This window comes from Mustela erminea, chromosome 18 (genome assembly GCF_009829155.1).
Source record: "Mustela erminea isolate mMusErm1 chromosome 18, mMusErm1.Pri, whole genome shotgun sequence".
In the NCBI taxonomy this organism is placed as follows: Eukaryota; Metazoa; Chordata; class Mammalia; order Carnivora; family Mustelidae; genus Mustela; species Mustela erminea.
The window spans coordinates 41,267,296-41,290,877 of record NC_045631.1 but is presented as its reverse complement, the minus strand read 5'-3'; the positions used below and the strand labels follow the sequence as shown (position 1 = coordinate 41,290,877).

The following is a 23,582-nucleotide window of genomic DNA, read 5'->3' as shown; positions in this document are numbered from 1 at the left end:
CAGGGCGCCCTCTGGTGCCAAAACCCAAGCATTTCTCCATTTACAGACCGGTTCTCGCGTTGTACATTCCACCCTGGGCCCTCCCGCCTCCCTTGGTTCCACTGTCCTCGCATATTGGACTGATAGGAACCCTGGATGCAGTGTCTAGTTTTGTGTCTAGATTTCAATGAGGTTGATTGTTTTTTTCCCCCTGAGACTACTGCTCTCTTGGCTTGGAACCAGATCCTCTTTTGAGCCACCTAGTTAAGTTCCAAGCCCACTAGTTTTCAGATTACTGCCTCTGCACTACCAATGTGCTGATCTGTAATGTTTTTTTCCAGGCTTCACACAGTAACACCAGGCAGGCCTCTGCAGGCCTCTCCACTCATTGCCTGTTTTTTACTCCAAATGCCATTTCTCCCAAATACCAGCAAAGTGGAAGGAGTGAGGGTAGCTGGCTGCAGGCCCCGGGACAGAGGCTGGCAGTCACTGAGCCAGCTTTGGGGAAGGGCCCACATGTCTGCTCCCACCACCGTGTACTCCTGGAAGCCAAGAGTACTGAGGTGGAATTCTGGACTTTTCCGAACAGGAACATTTTTTATTTAGATACTAATTTTTGTGCGTTGGGGTCCATGACGTGTGATCGCTAACGCTTTGCCTCGCCACTCCTTCATCCTCCCTTCGTCTTCCTGACTAAGAACAAAATCAAATCTGCCCCTTCTGTGGGCCACTTAGAATAATGTCCCCGAGTTCGTCTCATTGAATCATTTCTTTGTTTTCTTGTCACCTAATTTAGTGTTTCTCAGCCTTTTTTTCTTCCTTATCTGTGGCTTTTCTTTAACAAATATTAAAAAAAAAACCCCTCACTTCTCACTTAATGTTGTTTTAGCTCTCAAAAATATGAATACCGAGCCCCGTCATGGCTAAAAGCTCATTGAGAACACAGGCGGTTTGTTTTTAAATGACACTCCCTCTAACCAAAATATCCTCCTCACCATGTCCCCTCTGGCAGGGAGAGGGGACTTTCCCTTGGAGAATCACTGCCTGGTTCAGGTAGGAGCCTCTGGGCTAGCTCAACCCAGGCTCTACCTGCCTGCCAGGTGTAAGAAATCTCAGAGACTCTGGAGAGTGTCTCAGTGAGTCCAAGCCACTCAGGTTGCTCTCGTGTGGCTCCAGACCTTTCCCTCTGTCCTCCTGGTGGGTAGTCCCACTGGGCCACATTTCACGTTCTCAGAACTTAGTCAGCATCTTACCCCTCGAGCCAGCTCTTTGCCTTGACTTCCCGGCTTCCCTTATCACCCCATTCTTGTCCCAGGAACCCAGGGACCTCAAAGACTTTTGCTGTCTCTCCTTTGACCACCCCCATATCACTCAGCCCTGTAGTGTTTTGGTAGAGTCCTCTTGTCTTCTCTTCCTCTCTGTCAGCACTCCTGATTTTACCACATGCTGCTAGGGATCTTGTAGGAACTTTCTCCTCTTCCGTCTGCCCCGTCTCCTCTGTACTGAGTTTATCCTGCACACACTTCAGCCTTTCACCATTTCATTTAACAGTTCCTGGGTATGTGTTATGTACCAGGCACTACACTAGGTGCTGGAGATTGTGCAGAATGGAGATTCAGTGTTTCCATCCCAGGGTGCATTCTGGGCGCTGCTTTTCCTAAACTACCCTTTGGTCATCTCTCTTGTCTAGTCAAAACCTTCAGAGGACTCTGTCCTGTTCCCCGCTATACTCCTAGCTCTCTGGATGAGCGTGCAGCCCAGAGGGGACTGCGGCACTGGTTCAATGAGTGGAGCACGTGGATGGAATGGGTGTCCGTGGTGGCTGGCAAGAAGCCTTGGCTTGGGTTTGAGGGTCTTGGTCGACCTGAGCTAATGTTTCTCGGACTTCCTTTTCTAGTTTTGTGAGCTCAGACAAGTAACCTAACTGCTCTGAGCTTTTTGCTTATTCTATAATGGGATACTGGCAACCATTTTGCAGTGTGATTGAAAGGATTAAAGCCTGAGGTACAATACTGGGGAGCACATAGTAGGTAGTCAAACGTGATAGTGTGTCTCAACTCTGAATATGTGGTGTGTGTGTGTGTGTGTGTGTGAGAGAGAGAGAGAGAGAGAGAGAGAGTCATGAAATTCTGTGTGACTGCCAAGCCAGATTCCCAGCACCTAGTAGATATTAATCAGTACCACTTCACTTGACCTTTATCTGTCCGCTACAGACATTGTTTCTTGTGGACAGACTTCATACCCACAGGTTTAACAAACACTGTATGGGTTTCCCCTCTGGTCCCTCCCTTCTCCTTCTGTCTTAGATGTTCTTAGAAAACAAACCTTTGTGAAGAAGAGTAAACTAGGAAGATGAAAACAAACAGAATTGCTTATTATATTAAAGACAACCCATGCTAACACATTTCAAGTGTGCGCAAACATTGGCCCCTCCTGAATCTTCAAATACCAGTTTGCTACATTGGGCTTCATTTATATAGGATGACGGCCACCAGAAAGCTCTTCTCTTTCTGTAGAACAGAGGTCCTGTTCTCAAAGTGTGGTCCCCAAACCCCAGAGTTGGTATCACCTGAGAATTTGTTAGAAATGCAGACTCTTGGGCCTGACCCCAAACCTACTGAATCAGATACCCTGGTATGGGGCTCTGGCAATCTGTCTTTCTGCAAGCCCTCCAGATGATTCTGATACAGCCTAAAGTTTGAGAATCAACTGTGTGGAAGTTATAAAAATATAAGGAGATGATTTTTTTGCATAAATTAGTATAAATTCCACTTCTATAGGCTTTAAAAATGCTATTTGACTCTTGGGGGTCTACATTTTTCTGTCATTCAAAGTTATCTCTGTTGGGGCAGGCCTCTGTTGGCTGCATGCTCGCATTCCTGAGGTTGCACCCCTGCTTCTTTGGAGCCCACCATTATGGTTCTGCTTCCAAGTGTGTGCCTGTGGTTATCTTTGTTTTCTAGAAATTCTTTCCCTCTTTCCTCTGCCTGTCCAGATCTTACCTGTCTTTCAAGCTCCAGCTAAAGTCTCTTGATGTCCAACCCCCCACCCCATGCCTGCAGCTCTCTCTGTGACTTTTCTTTCCTTTGAGTGACATGAACTATTTCTCTTTCTGCTCTGAGTCCCCTCTGCTCTTTCTGCTCTTCCTGCTTTCAGAGATGGGCACTTCTCTGATTCATCATTGCAATCCTCATGGTGACTTGAAAGGGCTTTGAACATTGGAGGAGGTTATATGAATATTGAATCACTTGGAGTAGCTCACTGGGACAAATTCACAGATGGTGGTAAGCCTCTGCCTTGGTAAATATTGCCCATATCCATACATAGAGTAATTAAGGGGGAAGTGTTCCCATGGGTCTCACTGATTGTATATGAGACATCGTATTGTATATGAGAGTTGGAGGGATCAGCATAGAGCACACAGGAGTCCTGGCCAAGAAGGTTTGCTGGGCCATTTGTTGGCAGCCTCTTAATGCCAGCTCATCAGAAATTCCATTCTAGGGTCCTCACTTAAGAGTAATAGAGGGGGTGCCTGGGTGGCTCAGTGGGTTAAACTTCTCCCTTTGGCTCAGGTCATGAACTCAGGGTCCTGGGATTGAGCCCTACGTCAGGCTTTCTGCTAAGCAGAGAGCCTGCTTCCCCCTCTCTCTCTGTCTGCCTCTCTGTCCACTTGTGATCTCTCTCTCTCTGTGTCAAATAAATAAATAAAAATCTTAAAAAAAAAAAAGAGTAACAGAGACTCCATGGGATGTATTCATAGGAATGTATTCAGGATGGAAAGGGGATTAGAAAGAATTGAAGGTCTGCCATGTGGCCGAATGATTGATTTATCCTCTGTGGGACCCCATGGGTAGAACGAGAAAGTAAATTAACTAAAGGCAAACTCTCTGACTTACTTGCTAGCATACCACCAGCATCCAACATCAGACCCTGCCTGGCACAGTATGGGTCCTCACTCAATGTTTATTGAATGAATGCAGGAACAAATAAAAGCAAGAGCCATAAACAGCACGGAGGTAGATATGTCTTTCTGCATAAAGGACATTCTAACTGTCCCCTGTATTATAACTCCAGAAGACAGAGCTAGCTGTTATTATCTCTTGACTCTAGCATCTTGCCCAAAGCCTGGGAAACTGAGCCACAGGGGCCCAGTTGACCAATGACGGGAGGGGCCTTCTGGGGAGCGGTGGACTGGACAATGAATTGGAAGGTTATCAGAAGACATTTAATGCCAAAGGGCTTTAGACTAGAGGACTTTGAGATCTCCTTTGGCTCATATTCCATGTTTTAGAGCTACCTAAAACACGTAGCTACTGCCTCAAGGGCCCTCCTGGTGAATGCATTCATCTCAGGAATGGGGTCAAAGCAGCGTCTTCGTTAGCATAGCCTAGAAGCTGGCTGGCTGCCCTTTTCCAGAGCTTACTGAACAACTGGCCACTGGCTTATTTGTTTAGGAATAGAGGAGGCCATAAAGCTTCTGATGCGCTGAGTGTGTCTGAAGATTAAGGAAATTTAAATTTTATTTTACAGTCTGCTAAGTAAAGGACCATCAAGGTAGGTGCATTTCAAAGAAATGTACCAAGTTTCAAAAGATGGAAGATCAAAGTTCTTGAGTACGTATCTTCTTAAACAAGGTGAAGAGGGAGTCAGTGGGTGAGAGGACCAATGTCTTACAAGGAAAGCTGCCGGAAAGGAGGGGGAGGTGCCTGAGAACAGACACCATAAAATACTAATCACTGCCTGCCTTAATTAGCCTATAGACTCTAATACACAAAAACATAATTTTTTATTTCTTGAGAATCACAGATTACCCTGTTTCATTCATGAATTTTTTTCCCCCCACCTCCCAAGCTAATTTGTCTCATGCTTGCACAGGGAAGTCTTAATTGCCCAAATCAGTTTGATAGGTGTTATTTTCATTTTAATTCAGTTTAAAATACTTTAATTTCTCATTACCCTTTGACCCATGGTAGTTAAAAAGTGTCTCTTCAGTTTTCAGACACCAAAATCAATCTGGAAGTTAGGTTTCTCTTTTGTTGTTTCTGGTCTGATGTTGTCCTCTAATGATGATACTGGAGATTTTCATCTCTTCTCTATTACTTTCCTCCATAAGGAACATGGATATTTATTTTTCCTCATATTTGGGGAGAGTCAGCTTCCAGGGACAGATTCCCACCTTTGATTTGGGTTTACTTGAAGGCTATATATGGGGTGGTCCTGGTATTCAAGGCTTCCCACAACCTGGACTGAATGCAACTTTCCAGGGCTGGTATATGTGTCTTCCTTATAAATGCCAGCACAGTTATACTATCTTCCATTTTCCAGACGCGTTTGGTTCTGTTCATTTTGGTCTCTATGAGTGATGGTCTCTGTCCCACTGTATCCTGGAAACTATCATTCAAAACACATCTTAAATGCTCCCTGTTCCATAAAGTCTTTTTCTAGTCACACAGTGTGCTCTCTTCTTAAAATCTATGCAGCTTCTTTTTAAACCCCTTCTCTTATTGCATTTATAGTAAAGGTCATTTACTTTCTTATTCCTTTTACTAAAATCTAAGCCCCTCCCTCCAAGCAGGCTAAGCTGTGTCCCACAGTGGAGATCTCTATACACACCTGCCGAAAGAAACTAATTGTGATTTGTTTTGCTTTCCTCAATGTGCCTGATTGATGACCATTTTAGACTTTGCCATGACGGGAAGATTTGAAGGCAGGAAAAGAATACTGGAGTGGGAGAGATTTTGAGGGGATTTTAGGAGACTCCGGTTCTTAATTACCTCACAGACATAAGCTGACAGAGGGGAAAGAGACATAAGCCACAGAATGTGGGCTTGAAAAAGACCTCATTTCTCTGTGTTCTAGGACCCTGCAGTGAGGGGAAGTATCCTGTGTGGGTGAAGGCCTCTTTCATGAGCTCATTAACTCTTTATAAGAGACAAAAAATCACTGACTAATAGAGTGATTGTATGAGAATCAACATAAATATTAATGAGGAAAATGCCTGTTTTCTTGCACCAACACCCACTACAGACCTATATAAGGTCTGGAGGAAGAAGGCTTCTACTTCAAGCAAATCTAACTGTAGGCAAAGCACACGTCTGGTCTTCAGCACCATGACTTCTCATCGCTGTAGTTCTCTTCTGAGCGGACAGGTTCCAGAGACCAAGGCTGCCTCTCAGTGCCTGTCAGCCATCCTGGCACATGCTAACCGAGCGCGTGTGGGGGCAACCCCTCTGGGCAAACCCAGCCTCTGTATGCCTTTCAGCTGCCACACCGCTTGCCCCTTGCCAGGGACCTGCAACATTCCCGGCAACATTGGAGTCTGTGAGAACTATGTGGAAGGTGCCCCAAATGGCCATGAGAAGGTGACCATGCAGTTCCTGAATGATCGTCTGGCCAACTACCTGGAGAAAGTGCGCCAGCTGGAGCGGGACAATGAGGAGCTGGAGACCATGATCCGAGAGTCGAGCAAATGTCACGAGTCCACCATGTGTCCAGACTACCAGTCCTACTTCCAGACCATTGAGGAGCTCCAGCAGAAGGTGAGGTTTGTGGTGCTTCAGATCAAGGGTTGGTAAACTATGGCCCACTTGGCCTACTGACTGATTTTATAAATAAAGTTTTATTGGTACATGGCCATGCTCATTCATTAATGTATTGCATATGGCTGCTTCTGTGCTCTAATGGCAGAGCTGAATAGTTGTGATAGAGATGCATGGCCTTCAAAGTCTTATATATTTACTGTCTGGCCCTTTATAGAAAAAGATTACTGACACTTGCACAAAATTTTCAGGGCCTGGATTGGAAGTAGAAACAGCCACTGTTGAAAAAAAATTTTTTTTTTGGTTGTGGGAAGATAATTTCTCGAGTGCAGATGAATGGGAATATGTAAAAGATGAGATGTTGGAATTGAATCTCTCCAGGATTCTGAGTCTATGTTTACTTAGTCTCGGTACTTAAAATTCTAACATTGGGGCTCCTGGGTGGCTCAGAGGGTTAAAGCCTCTGCCTTTAGCTCAGGTCATGATCCCAGGGTCCTGGAATTGAGCCCCACATTGGGTCCTTTGCTTGGCGGGGAGCCTGCATCCTCCTCTCTCTCTCTGCCTGCCTCTCTGCCTACTTGTGATCTCTCTTCGTCAAATAAATAAATAAAATCTTAAAAAAAATTCTAACATTGTAGTTGCAAAAACAGTGCAATCTAAGTTCTGGCGCAGTACAAGGCAGTGTATTCTAGTGTCTTTTATGAACCAATATATGTCCATTCAGTAGTATTTGTCTCTTCTGCATAGCTACTGGCCCCTTTGATAATCAATCCAATGCTTCTTAAGAAACTACACCTTTGCTTTGGAGATAGGAAGGCAAATCATGTCAAATAGGGGCCACAGAAACCCGGATAGATTCACAGAAGACCTTTGGGGAAGTTGGCCAACCAGCATAAGGGACTTCTGATTGAGAATCTGTCCCCCTTCATTTAAAGCTTTCATAACCAGCTAGCTCATTGTTCTGTGGCCTAGATTTCAGATCTTGTTTATATCAGGCTAAGTATCATGGCTGGCAAAATAAAATTAAGTCTCTCTTATATGTTCAGTTTGCTATTCCTTTCCATCTCCCAGTTCTTTTGGCTATATGCCTTTTGTCTCTGCCAAGCATCCTCAAGCATAGCTCCAACCCTGTATCACAGCAGCATTTCTTACATGTTTGGGAGTTTGTGTTGTTCAAAGGGATGTTGTCGTTTGAATCTCAGCCAATGTAACTTCTTTTGACCCGAGGCCATTGATGGCTCTGGGGATAGGGACTTACTAAACCTACTTTCTTTCCCCAGATCCTGTGCACCAAATCTGAGAACAATAAGCTGGTCGTGCAAATAGACAATGCGAAGCTGGCTGCAGATGACTTCAGGACCAAGTGAGTTGGGGTAGAACAGGCAGAGGGAGGAGGCAGGTGCCTAGCCTAACTTCTTGCTTCTTGTGATGAAGTTCGCATCAGAGATATAATTGACCAAGATCCCAAACTGATAGTTACAGCAGGAGAAAAGAGAGGGCATGATGTCCAAGGTCTTGAAAGAACACTCCTCTGCCCCTCGGTTGTTTAGCTTTTATGGTTCATGGCATGTTTGAGAATACATCATACATTTGCTGCTATTGTTCCCAGGACCTGGGGAGGTAGGCAGGGCAGTAATGGCTCCATCCTTGTGAAAGTACCAAAGCTCAGGGCCCTGAAGTGACCTGTCTGAAGCCACGTGGCTACTGAGTGGTAGGACTGGAACCGGCACCACATTTCCTACCCCAAAGTCCATTTCCTACCGAATTCTGCTGCCTCCATGAGGGTGTTTCCATGCTGCAGCCCAGCCAGTTGTGAGCACTAGCACTAGGAACTCACGACAAATATCATGCTCCACTGTCTATGATGGAGGCTTGGGAAGGTCAAAAGATTTATGCCACCCGAGAAGGTCCAACCCAGGAACAGGAAGGAGCATTGTGTTTTATTGTCTTTCTTCAGAGCTCTGTAGAAGCCTCACTCCTCTGGGGCTAAAGAAAGCCATTTCCAACCTCCCATTAGAAGCGTTTGGCTTCTAATCTGAGAGAGGACCCAGAGTCTGCCTTAGTAGGGGGCATGGAAGAGGAGGGTCTGTGGGGATCACCTGGCATGGCAGTTGTCAGATTACTCTACTGCCCTGTCTTTCGCCACTAGCCCATGAGGGCAGGTGCTGACCATGTGTCTACCCCAGCACCCTCAGTACTGGCCGCTCTGCCTAGTGGTGCTTAGTGTCAAATGAATGGGACATACCCCATTGCTTTTTGGGCTGGGAGTGTGCCACCTACAAAATGTCAGCTCACAATTAGACTGCAGAAGGATGCTGGTAGAATGGCTGCCAGTGTCCTGGGGACCCTTTGCTCTCTACCCCCTACTCCTATATCATTCCTGCTAAAGGTACCAGACGGAACACTCGCTCTGCCAGCTGGGGGAGGCCGACATCTGTGGCCTGCGCAGGGCACTGGATGACCTCACACTCGCCAAATGTGACCTGGAGGCCCAGCTGGAATCCCTCAAGGAGGAGGTGCTCTGCCTTAAGAAGAACCACGAGCAGGTACATGGCCCTTTGTGTCAGACTTTCTGGGGATGAATTCGGGCTCGTTTGGGGGGAGCAGTGAAGCTCTTCTTCCTGCTCAGGATGGAAGATCTGCAGGCCTTGCCCTGTGGTTAAACCTCAAAAGCTATGGAGGTGAGCTCCAGCTTTCAGTAGGAAATTGCTCTTCATCCACAGCCTTTGGAAGTTGCTAGGCTAATGCTAGGCTAGTGCCTTATCTGCAGAGGAGCACAGGGAAATCACTGGGGAGGGTAGATAGCGGGAGATGAGGCTTTGGGGTGGAGGGCAGTGGGGACTCCATGACTGGGATGTCCCCCTCCTGTGCCCACAGGAAGTCCACATTCTGAGGAGCCAACTGGGGGACAAGCTCCAGATTAAGCTGGATGCTGAGCCCACCGTGGACCTGAGCAGTGTGCTCCAGGAGATGCGGTGCCACTATGAGGCCGTGGTGCAGACCAACCACAATGATCTGGAAGAGTGGTTCCAAGATCAGGTGAGGGTGCTGCCTCAGAGCTGGGAGGGACCCCGGCTTTCCCATGGGAAGGTTGCTGATCATGTCTCTGTGGCTTGTGCTTCAGTCTGAAAGCATCAGCAAGCAGGACATGTCGTGCTCCGAGGAGCTGCGGTGCTGCCAGTCGGAGATCCTGGAGCTGAGACGCACGGTGAACGCCCTGGAGGTGGAGCTTCAGGCTCAGCACACGCTGGTGAGTTCCTGTGTACACCTAGAGGCCTCTGCTTGGCTCCCACTCCCAAGAGCAGTTCCTGGCTCAGTACTGGCCCCCCTTAAATACAGACCAGGACACAGGTCAAACCTCAACTTCCTTGCCTGTGCAAGAACCTTCTCATAGATGTGGATGCTGGGGAATGAACATTCACCCCTATGGGGCAGGTCCTGCACACTTATCCTGTGTCTGCAATGAAGAGCAATGGCACATTGTTGGTTATTCTATCTGAGGTCTTCTAACAGGAGCTAGATTGCTCTCCAGGTCTGGCAATACCCCGGGGTATCACAGTCTTACTGGAGAGACTGAGAGCTGCAGTCCACAATTTTCCACCTGCCTCCCCCTTTGCCATTACAGAAAGACTGTCTGCAGAACTCCCTGTGTGAAGCTGATGCCCGCTTCGGCACCGAGCTGGCCCAGATGCAGGTGCTGATCAGCAATGTGGAGGAGCAGCTGTCCGAGATCCGGGGTGACCTGGAGCGGCAGAATCAGGAGTACCAGGTGCTGCTGGACGTCAAGGCCCGGCTGGAGGGCGAAATCAACACGTACCGGAAACTTCTGGAGAGCGAGGACTGCAAGTGTGTACCCCAATGTTTGTGCCAATGTCATGTATAAAAACAAAGCCCTTTTGTGGGGATGATTTGAAAGGAGGGGTGGCATGGCAGATTGCATCTCTGGGGACAAACCTGCTACCTGGTAAGCCTGGTGAGCTGCTTGGACATAAGGGAAGGTGTGAGGGAACTTTTCAGCTCATGCCATCCATTCTGCTGACCATGTTATATTCCCAGATGTTAATCACTGCCACAGGGGGGCTGAAATACTGAAAGCTCAGTGTATTTAGGTTTTGTTAAATTCTCTCTGGAAGAAGTATTCTAGTAACAGGGATTCTTGATGCTCAATGTTAAAAAACATTGCTAAGGGCATTTGCAACCATTCTTTCATTTTGTCCTCCCATTGTGCTGTGCAAGAGGTAAGGTGGATAGAACACCCCGTTAAGCAATAAGGAACAAGACTGGGGGCTATGTGTCAATCAGGAGGGCAGCTGAGCTGCTTTTGCTTGGCCAGCCTTTCTGCCTTTCTTGTCCGTGTTCCTTTACCTGCAGCCGGAAGGGCTGGTTTTGCACAGGGGCACCATGAGCTCTGGTCCCAGCTCCACTGTGGACTTTCTAGGCCCAGCTGGAACTCCAAGGTCTACAGTCCCCTTTTGCTTTTCCGATTTTGAAATGCCTGTGTACTTTTGTCTTTCATGCACTTCTGACGTCAGTGTTTCAAACACGTTTTTCTCTCCGCAGGCTCCCTTGCAACCCATGTGCGACCCCAGCTTCCAGCACCCCCCGCCCAAGCCCTGCAGCCTGTACCCCCTGCTCTCCCTGCCTTTCTGGGCCTCCTCGGGCCTCTTGTGGCTCCAGCTCGACACCTCGATGCTGACACACTCCTCAGCCCTGAGGACTCAGGAGATGGGAACCGTCTGCAGCTCCGCTGTCTCCATTCCGCAGGCCCGACCCCCGAGGGCTTGCTCCCTTGGCCTATAGGGCAGGAGACTGATGCCCGGCGACGCTTCTCTGCTGATGGGCTTTCTAGTCCAGCGGCTCAGCTCTGGCTTCCTCTCTTTAGGGTGTCCTGAACACTTCTTTTGCTTTCTCCTGTTGCTTCACAGTCTGAGAAGTGGTAGGTAGCCTTGTTTTTATTTTGCTAATAAACCTCACTTCGGCAGCACGAAGAGTCCAGGGCCTGTGGTCAGTGTCTCCATCCTATGCCAAGAGTGTTGCCGAGGGACCCCTTGAGACAGCTGTTCCCACAGAAGCAGGGGTTGGGGGCTCCCTCACAGAAGGGGTCCTGGGAGATGGCAAAGGCAGCCAGGACCACAGTTGAAAATCGGCCTGCAGCAAAATGACACCGTTGACAGATACCCAGCTGTAACTGGGTATCCATAAGTATCTAAAGCTTATTAGAGCTGGATTCACAGAGCTTTTAAAATATTCGCACCAGCTAAAATCTCCCCTTATCAGGGCAGAGCCTTCATCCTTGTGCAAAGGAGAAGCTCAGGTCAGAGTTTCTGCCAGGACCCCTAGAATGCTCTACTTAAAGTAAGCTTTTGTGATCATGGGCCCATGGCAAGCAAGGCTCAGTCCTGGGGATTCAGAGATCTTGTGACAACAGAGGCCTGCCAAAGCCTGCAATGAGGGAGCATCTGGTGGCTGAATCAAGACTTGAATCCTGGTCTCCCTGAGTTAGGCCCAAAGCCCATACTTTGGAGGCACTGTAGGGAAAAATATTAAACATGAGAAGTTTTGAGGTAGTGGTTCTAAAAGTGTTCCAACCAGTAGAACCAGCTTTACTTGGGGACTTTTAGGAAATGCAAAGTCTTGGGCCCCACCTCCGACTTTCTGAATAAGCAGTCTGATTTATTGAGCCTTCCAGGTGATTCTATACAGGCTCAAGTTTGAGAATAACTGGGTTAGGGCATTTCTTTGGAGACTGAACCCCTCACGGGCCAGATATGTTGTAGAAGGAGTTGGCTGTGGCCTCCTATAGATCCTGTGTGTGAGCAGTATCTCATCGGATCAAGGCAGCACCTTTCCCCTGCACGCTATGAAATGCTGAATGTATTAAAGGATGATGGTTGTTGAGCCTGTCTAGACTATCAGTCTAGAGAAGGCCAAATGGACCCACCCAAGCTTCCTCATGAGCTCCACTAGCAAGCTTTCTGGCAGCTGCTTGGCTTGGACCTTGTAGACAGTAGACACATGAACCAGAAGCTCCATGTTTAGGCAGCCATGGCCAAAACAGCATGTCTCCAGAGAGCATCGTCAGAGCTGCCCAGAGATGGGAAGCAGTGAGTTCCCCATCATTGGAGGCAAACAAACAGGTCTTTATAACCACCTGGTGGGGCTGTTGAGGAGGATACTCAGGCATCTGATGGGGCTGGATGAGATGGTTTTAGAGGGTGTTTTAGTTCCCAGATTCTATGACCCCCTGAGGTCTAGATCTTATTCATTGGTGAGGTTACAAGTGTTAAAGGAGAGCTGACACACCAGCCCCCACAAGCTGGTTCTTGTCTCCTCTCTGCTCCGTGAGCTCTCCAAATCAGAGTAGCCTGCTGAGAAATTTACAAAGTCCAGCCCATCCTGGTGAGGAGTGACCATAGTCCCAAGCCTGAAGGGTGGAGAGATCTTAAGCCAGGCCCTGGTTTTTGTGCCTCCGACTGTTCTCAAATCCAAAATCCTACCTGTTGGCCACCATCTGTGTGGGCAAGACTGATTTGCTTGGAAAGCACCAGGACTTCCAACACAGGGAATCTGGAAGGGTCAGAGGCGGTCACACCCTTCTCTCCCTTCTCCTCCACTCTGCCTCTGTTCTTTTTTCGAAGCTGTATAGGTATTTGGGTACAGGTGACATCTCTCTGTCTCTCTTTTTAAGGACTTTTTCCCAAGATTTTATTTATTTATTTGACAGAGAGAGAGAGATCACAGGTAGGCAGAGAGAGAGGGGAAAGCAGGCTCCCCAGCAAGCAGAGAGCCTGATGCGGGGCTTGATCCCAGGACCCTGAGACCATGACCTGAGCCAAAGGCAGAGGCTTTAACCCACTGAGCTACCCAGGTGCCCCTTTAAGGATTTTAAAAAAAAGATTGTGTGTGTGTGTGTGTGTGTGTGTGTAAGAGAGAGAGAGGGAGAAATAATGCAAAGCAGGGGGAGTGGCAGACAGAGCAGGCAGAGGGAGAAGCTGACTCCCTGCTGAGCAAGGAGCCTGACATGGGGCTCGATCCTGGGATCCAGGTCACCATGACCTGAGCCGAAGGCAGACACTTAATCCACTGAGCCACCCAGGTGTCTCAGGTGATACATCTCTAAGGGTAGGTCCCAATAAGAAAGAACAATCTTGGTAAGTCTTAATTTAGCACCTGGCCAAAATACCTTTGCTTTTCCTTTGTACTTTAAAAGCTCCTTTCATCCAACAAGTTCAAAGCAGTCTAACAAAACAAACCCACTTATTCTTGCACCGTGACAGTAGGTAAGCATTGCTTTTCCCTTTTAAGGAGAGGGAGAGAAGATGAGTCATTGAGTGGTTGAGGGATTCTTCTGGTGACATGAAATGAGTCAGTGGGGCCCCAGGGTAATTGACCTGTGCTTCTTAAGTTCATGTCCAGCCCCTTGATTATACTTAAAAGAGGAGATTTGATGAGACATTGTGTGTGTGTGTGTCTGTGTGTGGTGCGTAATGTATGTGTGAAGTGGTTTGGGTTTCCTGGGAAGAAATGCTGGGTGGAGGCATCACTCTGCTTGGGGTGTGTGTGAAGAGCTTCCTCAGAGACCAGTCCCTTATCACCACCATCATCACCATCATCGTCACCAACACTGAAGCTCACATTCATCGAGCCATGGCACTCATCTAAGTTACAGATACATTTATGTATATAAACTCATATAATCCCCGTTTTGGAGTGAGAAACCATGGCTCAGAGAGATTAAGGAACATGCCCAAGGTCACACAGCTAGTAGGTGGTGAAGCCAGGATTCAGATCCAGGCTGTCTACCTCTAGCAACTGTACTCCTAACCACTGTGCTGCACATAGCCCAAGTCTCCGATTGTGTGGGCAGGATGACAGAACCATAATCACCCCATTGTTTTGGTTCCTTTTCCTTGAAGGAAATGGTAGAGTGTTTATGCTAGCAGAACCACTGCTGAGAATTTCTGCCACAAAGGGCAGCACAAGAAATAAAGGTTGTACCTCATTTCAAAATAGTCTGAGAACCCTGGCAATTTTAAGGACTGCAAATCATGAAAGAAGGTCACCCCCCCCCCCCACCATTGTTAAAAACACTCTGTCTACTGAGGAAGAGGAGAGAAAAACCGTCCGAATCACTTAGCTATCCATCCCTTCACCACTTACAACGTGCTTTCACACAGGCTATCCAGTTTGAAATGCCCCAGACGCCCGGGAGAGGCAGAGCAGGCTCCACAGTCCCCATTTTGCAGGGGGAGAAGTTCAGGGTTGGGAGGGAAATGAGCCCACGAGGTCTCCCTGTGGTCTGTCTCTCAAGCCCTTTGCCCGGTCCCTGTACGCAACTGCTAAGGGCTGGAGGCAGATCTGCCTAAGACTGCCCATTCAGACCGACTGTCTGATCCTGCGGTGAGGCGGCTCTGATGGATTTTATAGGGCCTGGGAATCTCCCCAAGGAGAATCTTCCTGTGTTTACTCCCCGCTTGCCGGATCTTCCCCATCCCAACCACATTTCAGACCGAGCTTCTGTCCTTTGGCCGTCCCCTAGCCTTCTTCAGCTGAGGCTCCCGTTTTACGCTGGACTTTGTGTCTAAAGCTCCCTCCCTTGCCTCTCCTTTCTCCCTGCAGGGTTGCCGGACATGCTAAACACGTGCCCCAAGGCCCTCCACCAAGATGCCTCTCCTGGTAGTAGATCTCTCTCATCCCAAGGGTGGCCGGCGTGTGCCTGCTCACCAGCTGGCTCACGCGTCACCCCCATTTTCCCACATAAGTCTCAGGCCCTTTGACACTTCCTCTTTCACTTGCTTGATTTAATATTGCTGCTTCTTCTTCTGCTACCCCATACTGTGTCCTGGAGAACTCTTCCACGTGCTTGGAAGCGTACCCTAGTACCATGATGCCTCTGGGGATCCCGCGGGGCAGCCAGACCACTCAACTGTGGTGTCCAAAGCAAAAAGAACCAACTACCAAAAAAATAATGACCAGACCTCATGGAAGACAGGATTCTTAAAGGGATTAAGGGCTCTGAGGAGACTGCTTCTTTGAATCCTACCCCCGAGTCACCTAGGGAATAGGGTTTACTACTCAGTCTCCTTCGGGATACAGGTAAATAATCTGAAATGGTCTCATCCCCCATCTCCAGGCAGAGAATCAGACACTGGTTTAAAATGATCTGACTGGAGGCTGGGACAGGAGTATGTGTGGGAAGAAGTGAAGGAATAAGGAAGAAACTTTTGGGAGGGTAGGGTCCAAAGATATCACCTTATACTAGAGGTTGTTGTGGGCCCATATGTGTGCTCAGCAGGACTGAGAGCTCACAGAGGACTGCAGCATGTCATCTCCCCACTGTCCCCGTGTCCCTGTCTCCCTGTCCCTGTCCCCAGCCCTGCCAGAGATTCAATAAATGACTTCTGCCCTTAATGTTGTATATGCAATTTCCTAATTACATTAAATACAAACATATTTCCAGACATGTCCATCTCACATCTCTTAAATATCTCACCGTTTTGTTTCTCAGATATTTTGGGGACCCATATGAGCCTGAATTGCTCATAAAAATATAATCCTCTACCAGAACGATGATTCTTCTGTTCCAATGTATCCCTGTGCCCAGCATGGAGAAGCTGCACCATAAATGTGCTTTGAATAAAATTGATCTAAAGAAAGAACGTGACCTTGATTGTCTCTTGACCACTCAGTTTCTCTTTGAGTGAGTACAATTTGCAGATATTTCAATTAGGAAATCGAGAGAGTACACAAAGTTGACTCCTAGCCCGTGTGAGTTCTCGAAGACCTTACAGTGCAGGAGTCCCTTTCCCCCCACTAATTCAAGAAGCAAATTCACTCAAGCCTACTGGAATTTTAAAAAACACTACAAGGCAGAGGCAAGATTTACAAGGGATGGCAGCATTGTGTTCACTCACCAGTCACTCCGTCTCCTGTCCCTCTCCTGAATCCTTGTGCCATTGCATCTGTGGGGTGGCCAACAGGGAAAAAAGAATCTCTGGTTGTAGCTTGTTTATTCCTGTGTGTTTGGTGTGGTTTCTGGTTGGCCATGATCTGAAGCCTGTGCAGCTCTGTCCTCCTCTGCTTCTTTCTTCCTTTCTCCTGTTCACACCTTACTCATTCAGGAACAGGAGGCATTGTCCCCTTCTGACCTTATGTTGCCGCGTATAGACAATCCTGTATTTCTCAGCCACAGACAAATCTCAGACAGGATCATGGAGGTGATGCTCTGGTCTGGGCACCTCGGGAAAGGTCACTTCTTTTGGAGGCCTCAGAAGCTGTGATCCCATGTCTGTAGATCTTTTCTGAATCATCTTGATTTACATCATGTGGGACTCTCAGCAGGGTGGATCAGTCTTCTGCCCATGGATTTGGGTCGTCTTGGCTACTTCTCAGCATTGCATTCTCCAGGTCCACTCATTTGAAGATGGGCTCACTTTGTCGGAGCAGCATGGCTGCAACGGTTCTGAGGATTCCTTCCTTGCTTCTCTGGTCCGTTGTTATCTCTTATTCAATGCACTGCTCCTGGTTTCCATTTCTCTGGTTTCTTGGCTTTGCATGCAAATTCTAGTTCTGCTTTTTTGTTGACCCAATTCTTGAATCTTCTCTTTCTTAGACCTAAACACTCTCCTTGGACTAAGGCCCCTGTGAGGCTGTGCTGGCCAATCAGTGGGCTTGGCCAGAGAACTTGAAAAACTGCGGCCATTGTTCTGTGCTCAGCGGCCAGTGTCCTTGGGTAGGGAGGAAGGCAGGGGTGAGGAACTGCTCTGGGCTGGAAAGCCAGTGCTCTGGAACAGGCTGACAAGAGGCAGGAAGCAGGATGCCAGTGCTATTCCCTCTAAGCAAACACTCATCAGTCTGATGGACAGGCCTTTCCATCTGTCCCAAGCCCAGCTCAAGTGAGACAGATGCTCCCTATGCCTGGCCTTGCATCCTTCCTCTGGAAAGTCTCAGTGGTGCCTGCCTCAGGACCCACCTATTTCTGCCCCTTTAATTGTCTGGGAGAAAAACAAAGAAATTTTGGTTTTATTATAAGTCTGGGCTTCTTTGTAGTGTGGTGGGGCTTTCTGTCTGAATGGCATTATAATAAGTGGTGAGATAATGACTTTGGAGAGGGTAGATGGAGGACCTTTTATCTGGGACCCAAGCGGAGTGCTGCATGAATACCATCATGAAAGCTTGTTGGGGAGAAGGACTCCAATAAGTTGTCAATAAAACTACCATTCTGGCTGGGAGCCAAAGCCACAATGGAAATTGAGATGCTGCTACCCAAGATGCAGGGGGTACCCCAGTGGGGCCTATAATTATGCAACCTTTATATACTCAGAACTTGGGCCACCCCTTTCCACAGACCTTCTGGTGCCTTCCCTCCCCTCCCAAGTCAACCCCGTATGACTTCAAGCTTGCTCTGCCAATTTGCTTCTGCTCTGTCTCAGCAGTTTCTATCCTGGTGCCTTAGTCCTTGGATTCAATTATACCACCACAGAGCCCTCCTCGGTGCCTTTTAACATTTGGTTCTTAAACCAGATTGTGTGTAACTCAGTGAGGCTGGGGATGGGATTCCAGGACGGGATGTGGCCCATCTTCTGGGTGTGTTGATTTCACTGAGAAGATTGGGCAAAATCTTAGAAAGTTTAACTGGAAATTGTAAAACTGTTCTTTGAAAATATTAAAGCCAACATGGGCATATGATGGAATATAAGGTCAATTCACATGAAGTTTTAAGATCATCCTCCTTGAGTAGGCTCCTTTGGGCAATCTCTCGATTTCCCCGATTATCTGCTCATCCTGGTCTAAAGCTAGACCAGTGGTAAGGTTTGACTAGCAGTGCCTTTTTCCTTTCCAAGCCAGTCCCAGATACTTCTCCTGGACAGTTAAAATACATTTACATGATTCTTTCAGGAATCCTTCCAAATGATCTCTTCCTCCAGAAACTTCCCTGTTCTTAAAGCAATGATCAGAGCCTCTTCCTTTGAAATGCTTCTATAATCCATGTACACAAAATATAGGAGGCATTCCACAAACAGTTCTCCATCCTTCTCAGCCATGGCCCAACTCAGTCCTTATCCACATCAAGGCTTACAAGGCTTGGAATGGTGCACTATTGAAGGATTCTTCCCTTAAAGCAGATGGAAAGGGAGTTCAATGAAACTTCTTCTTTGACTCAATCCCAGTCCCTCCCTAGAAATGCCAGGTGGGCCAGGAAATGAGTCTGAGTATGGGTTTACAGGATCACATAACACAGAAGAATGTCATTGGATGGACCAACTCCCAATTAACAAGGGCAGATACCTGGGCCAGACTGTGTGGCCTCTTTTAAGATCTACCACAAAACTCTGATTTTATGGGTATACTGCCTGAAGAGGAGTCCTGACTTAGCAAGAAGCCCAAGTAAAGAATTTTATGGGACAAGGGACTCTTCTGAGGAAGGCAAATAACAGACTGAGGGAAGGGCATTTGAAAACCAGAGAAGACACAGAGAGAAAAAAGACATTACATACCATGTCCACACCCTCTGTGAAGGGAATATAAATCCTCGTCAGAGGAAGGAAATCCACAAGCTCCTTGGAGAACTTGGACTCTGTGTTCAGCCAGGTGCCTTGCTCCCTCCAGCACCATGCCTTACAACTGCTGCCTGCCCAACGTGAGCTGCCGCTCCACCTGCTCCTCCCGGCCCTGCGTGCCCCCCAGCTGCCACACCTGCACTCTACCCGGGGCCTGCAACATCCCCGCCAATGTGGGCAACTGCGGCTGGTTCTGTGAGGGCTCCTTCAATGGCAGCGAGAAGGAGACCATGCAGTTCCTGAATGACCGTCTGGCCAGCTACCTGGAGAAGGTGCGCCAGCTGGAGCGGGAGAATGCGGAGCTGGAGAGCCGCATCCGGGAACGGTGCCAGCAGCAGGAGCCCTATGTGTGTCCCAGCTACCAGTCCTACTTCCGGACCATTGAGGAGCTCCAGCAAAAGGTGAGGGGGGTCTTCTGTGAGGGTGCAACAGCAACTGACTGTCCTTGAACAATAAGACCTTCTCAAGTTCAAGTGGCCCTCACAGTAGAATCTTGCTTTCAGATTCTGTGTGCCAAGTCTGAGAACGCCAGGCTGGTGGTGCAGATCGACAATGCCAAGTTGGCTGCGGATGATTTCAGAACCAAGTGAGTTGTTCAGATTTCACACTGATGTCATTCCTTTTGTTTCATCTCTGGTTAAGTGAAAGGGATTTTCCATAGCTTTACTGAACCACACTTCCATCCATTGGTCGTGAAGAATCCGATAGGGATTGAGGAGAACCAAGTAAAGGAATCACAAAAATAGATGAGGACTCAAATCGATCCGTTTATTTTTGGATCAATATTTGGTCTGGACTGAGACTCCAGAACCCTCTGTCTCTTGGGTCTACTCATTGCAGAAAATGGAAAGGCTAAGTGCATGGGGGCTATCAAAGGTAATTTCTGTACGTCTTGGAGGTCTGCTGGTCACTGATTTGACCTTGTCCTTGTGCAGGTATGAGACAGAGCTGGGCTTGAGGCAGCTGGTGGAGTCGGACATCAATGGTCTGCGCAGGATCCTGGATGAGCTGACCCTGTGCAAATCCGATCTGGAGGCCCAGGTGGAGTCCCTGAAGGAGGAGCTCCTGTGCCTCAAGAGGAACCATGAGGAGGTGAGACCAGAAATGAAAAATGAAGTACCCTAGCTCAGCCTCAGGTACTGAGTGATTTGGGATGGCAGAAACTGGAATATGAGGTTATGATTTTCCTTTAAAAACACCAAAACTTCAGGATGAATGAAAAAACAAGAGATGAAACCTATCCATGTTCTCAGATAAGGTGTATCTTTCACTCAAAACTGGTGCATCATGTGAGTTTCCTAGAGTCTCTCCATCAGCTTCTGGTTGATCACTGAGCTGTTGAATGAACCTCAGCGTTGCTGTATTCATGCTGTACCAACTCATCTCTCTCCCCAAAAGTCACAGAATCAAGCCTGGTAGATCTAAATCTCCACTCTTGCAAAGTCTTATTGAAAAATGTTCTGGGGCTCCTCCTTTCTCCTGGAGGGGCCATGCCATGATCTTATTTGATGGCAAGAATTGTTTGCTATACAATCTGAAATTGTACAGTGAATTCTTTGTATTATGAGGTCTTCTGCAGTCAGTCTGCAAATTGGGAACATTGGGAATTAGTCCATCTTTTGGTGGCATCCGAGCAAATCCTTGGATTTGAGCCCAAGTGCCATGGCACAGTTGTGTGAGGAGGGAGCTCTGCCACGTGGAGCACAGAGCATTTTGCCTTGAGTTGTCACAGACTGCTCCACTCAAAGTCTCTTTTCCAAGGAAATAGACTAATGGGGCTCAAGTTTATTCTTCACTGAGGAGAGTCACTCCTGCCTTTTCTGCATCCACAGGAAGTCAACACCCTGCGCTGCCAGATCGGAGACCGCCTCAACGTGGAGGTGGACGCAGCCCCTGCTGTGGACCTGAACCGCGTCCTCAATGAGACCAGGTGTCAGTATGAGGCTCTGGTGGAGACCAACCGCAGGGACGTGGAGGAATGGTTCACCACCCAGGTGGGCATCTCAGCACTTGGCCGCTAAGGACCCCGTAACCCCTCAGGGCCCTTGAGGCAGGGTCTGACCCTGTCTTCTTCCCTGTGCTGTTTCAGACCGAGGAGCTGAACAAGCAGGTGGTGTCCAGCTCAGAGCAGCTGCAGTCCTGCCAGGCGGAGATCATTGAGCTGAGACGCACAGTCAACGCCCTGGAGATCGAGCTGCAGGCCCAGCACAACCTGGTGGGTATTGTTCAGTCCTCCTGGTGACCAATGTAAGGTTGGGGAACCAGAGTCAGCGGAAGCCTTGTGAAGCCTGGGACTTCTCTGGAGCCCCATGGGGAACCTCGCTGAGGAGGCACTCTGTGACCTTCCTTATTTTCTCCACATAGAGGGACTCCCTGGAGAACACGCTGACGGAGACCGAGGCCCGCTACAGCTCCCAGCTGTCCCAGCTGCAATGCATGATCACCAATGTGGAGTCCCAGTTGGCTGAGATCAGGAGTGACCTGGAGCGGCAGAACCAGGAGTACCAGGTGCTGCTGGACGTGCGGGCCCGGCTGGAGTGCGAGATCAACACGTACCGGGGCCTCCTAGAGAGCGAGGACTGCAAGTGAGTAGTTAGCTGGAGATATCTGATGAAACCATGCTCACATAAGTGTGCTTCTCCGTTGGACTCCAGACAGATTGCATTCTTTCAAAAGGAAATTATGACTCCACACCAGACATGATCAAACAGAACTCAGAAAACACAATATAGCCATCATTAGAAATACAGAAAAAAGAGAGTTGTTTGATGGACAAACTGCAATTGTGCAGCTATTTCTTTGCATTCAACTGTGGTCATATAGATATAAGATCAATGATGTTTATTGCATTTTACAAGACTGTATTGTGTTGAGGGTGCATCTCCATACGCTACCTTATCTGACCTTGTAGTTACTGCCAAGCCGGTTGGATCAGTACTGTTTCCATTCTGTAGGTGAAGAAACTGGGGCTTGGAGAGGCTAAGCGACTTTCCTAGTCTCACTAGCTACAAATGAACAATGCTGGGAGTCAAAGCCAGAGTTCTAGAGCTTCTGTCTAGTACTTTGGGCACTATGTGGTAGGAACACATTAGCAATCTGATAGGGAGCTTTACAGCAGGTGAATCTGTGGCTCTCTCTGTTACAGGTCAAATCCCACAGGCATTCTGCTCTTCTATATACTACAAGCCTCCCTCGATTCACCTTTTCCACGTCTTTCTTTTTCTCCAGGCTGCCCTGCAACCCTTGTGCCACAACGAATGCATGTGGATCCTCCGGGTCCTGTGTCTCTAATTCCTGTGCCCCCTGCACGCCCTGTGTCCCCCGCCCGCGCTGTGGGCCCTGCAACTCCTTCGTGCGCTAGAGCCCAGGGGCTGCCAGAGAAGCAAGGAGGCAGGGCACAAGGTTCCAGAGCTTCAACCCGACACTGGCTTTCTGGACAAAAAGGGGCAGAGAACATGGCTCCAGCCGCCCCAATAAGGCAGCCATGAAACTCACCCTTCCCCACCCCCCGCAGGCTGTTCCTTGCCCACCCTTCTCTTCACTGTGGTCTGTTCCTTTTTCACTCGCCCAGGGAACCCTCGGAAATGCCAGGGCGTTCCCTTGTAACCTGCTAATAAACTTGATTTCCCTGGCAAAGCAGATGCCTTTCTCATTGGTATTCATTCGTTTTGCCGCGCCCATCTCTTGAGCACTCTATAAAAAGCCACTTGAAAGTCAGGCTGCATAATGGCCTGACTCTTGGGTACAAGAGCCGTTCTTTGCCTGGCGGGCAGATGGCTGGCCTGGCGCCCTGGGTGCAGGGGTGAGGCAGGCTGTCAGAGGGGAGGGCAGAGCAGCCCTAGTGCTGTAGACTTCATCTCTTCTTGACCATTCCTGCATGTTTCCCACTCTCCCCTGTTGACCTGGACATCTTCTAGAGCTGACTGCCTCTAAATTCGAAAGGAGAAGGCATGAGCTGGGCATGAGAAAGAGGCTCTGGAAAGTTCATCTTTTCTCAGCAGGAAGCCTCAGGTCCAGTGCTGTATTTCCTGGTTCCTGGTGGTCCCGGCTTTCCAGGCAGCCTCAGGAACACCCAGCAAAGGGGTGCTCTGGCCTGCCTGCTATGCCCAGGTCTTCCTCCTTCCTCCTGTGTCAGTGAATCATTATCACCCTGGGCTCCAGGGGTTCACTTCTTTTCCCAACTGATCTGATACCTTCATCTGATAATTCCTACCTTTTTCAGTCTATCCTAACCACTACCTGTTCCCTACTCTATGCACATCCTGGATAGTGGGGAAGGGAGACACATGTCAAGAAAGACATAGTCCTGGCTGCAAGTTTTTTTTACAACTTGTAGAGGAATAAAACTAGTCCCTAAGTTATGCTATCATAAGGCATTGTCCCCGACACTGAACACTCAGGCTCGTGCTGCAAACAAATCACCAAGTACTGAAAATGACAGTAGCATTCATCAAGAAAGGCTTGAACTTGAATCTTTAACTTCAAAGAAGAGCCAAGGAAATGT

General features: G+C 48.3%; 2 protein-coding genes across 2 annotated transcripts; both read left to right on the top strand.

The window, feature by feature from the left end:
- The first annotated feature begins 6,089 nt into the window (after positions 1–6,089).
- LOC116576931 (keratin, type I cuticular Ha8-like) lies at positions 6,090–11,214 on the top strand. The gene is made up of 7 exons (XM_032319484.1): positions 6,090–6,518; positions 7,799–7,881; positions 8,908–9,064; positions 9,396–9,557; positions 9,643–9,768; positions 10,144–10,364; positions 11,079–11,214. The coding sequence occupies exons 1-7, from the start codon at positions 6,090–6,092 to the stop codon at positions 11,212–11,214; spliced, it is 1,314 nt and encodes a 437-aa protein (XP_032175375.1).
- Positions 11,215–19,093: 7,879 nt separating this feature from the next.
- On the top strand, positions 19,094–22,701 carry LOC116577928 (keratin, type I cuticular Ha1). The gene is made up of 7 exons (XM_032321715.1): positions 19,094–19,479; positions 19,582–19,664; positions 20,014–20,170; positions 20,911–21,072; positions 21,168–21,293; positions 21,443–21,663; positions 22,307–22,701. The coding sequence occupies exons 1-7, from the start codon at positions 19,132–19,134 to the stop codon at positions 22,437–22,439; spliced, it is 1,230 nt and encodes a 409-aa protein (XP_032177606.1). The 5' UTR covers positions 19,094–19,131; the 3' UTR covers positions 22,440–22,701.
- The last annotated feature ends 881 nt before the right edge of the window (positions 22,702–23,582 follow it).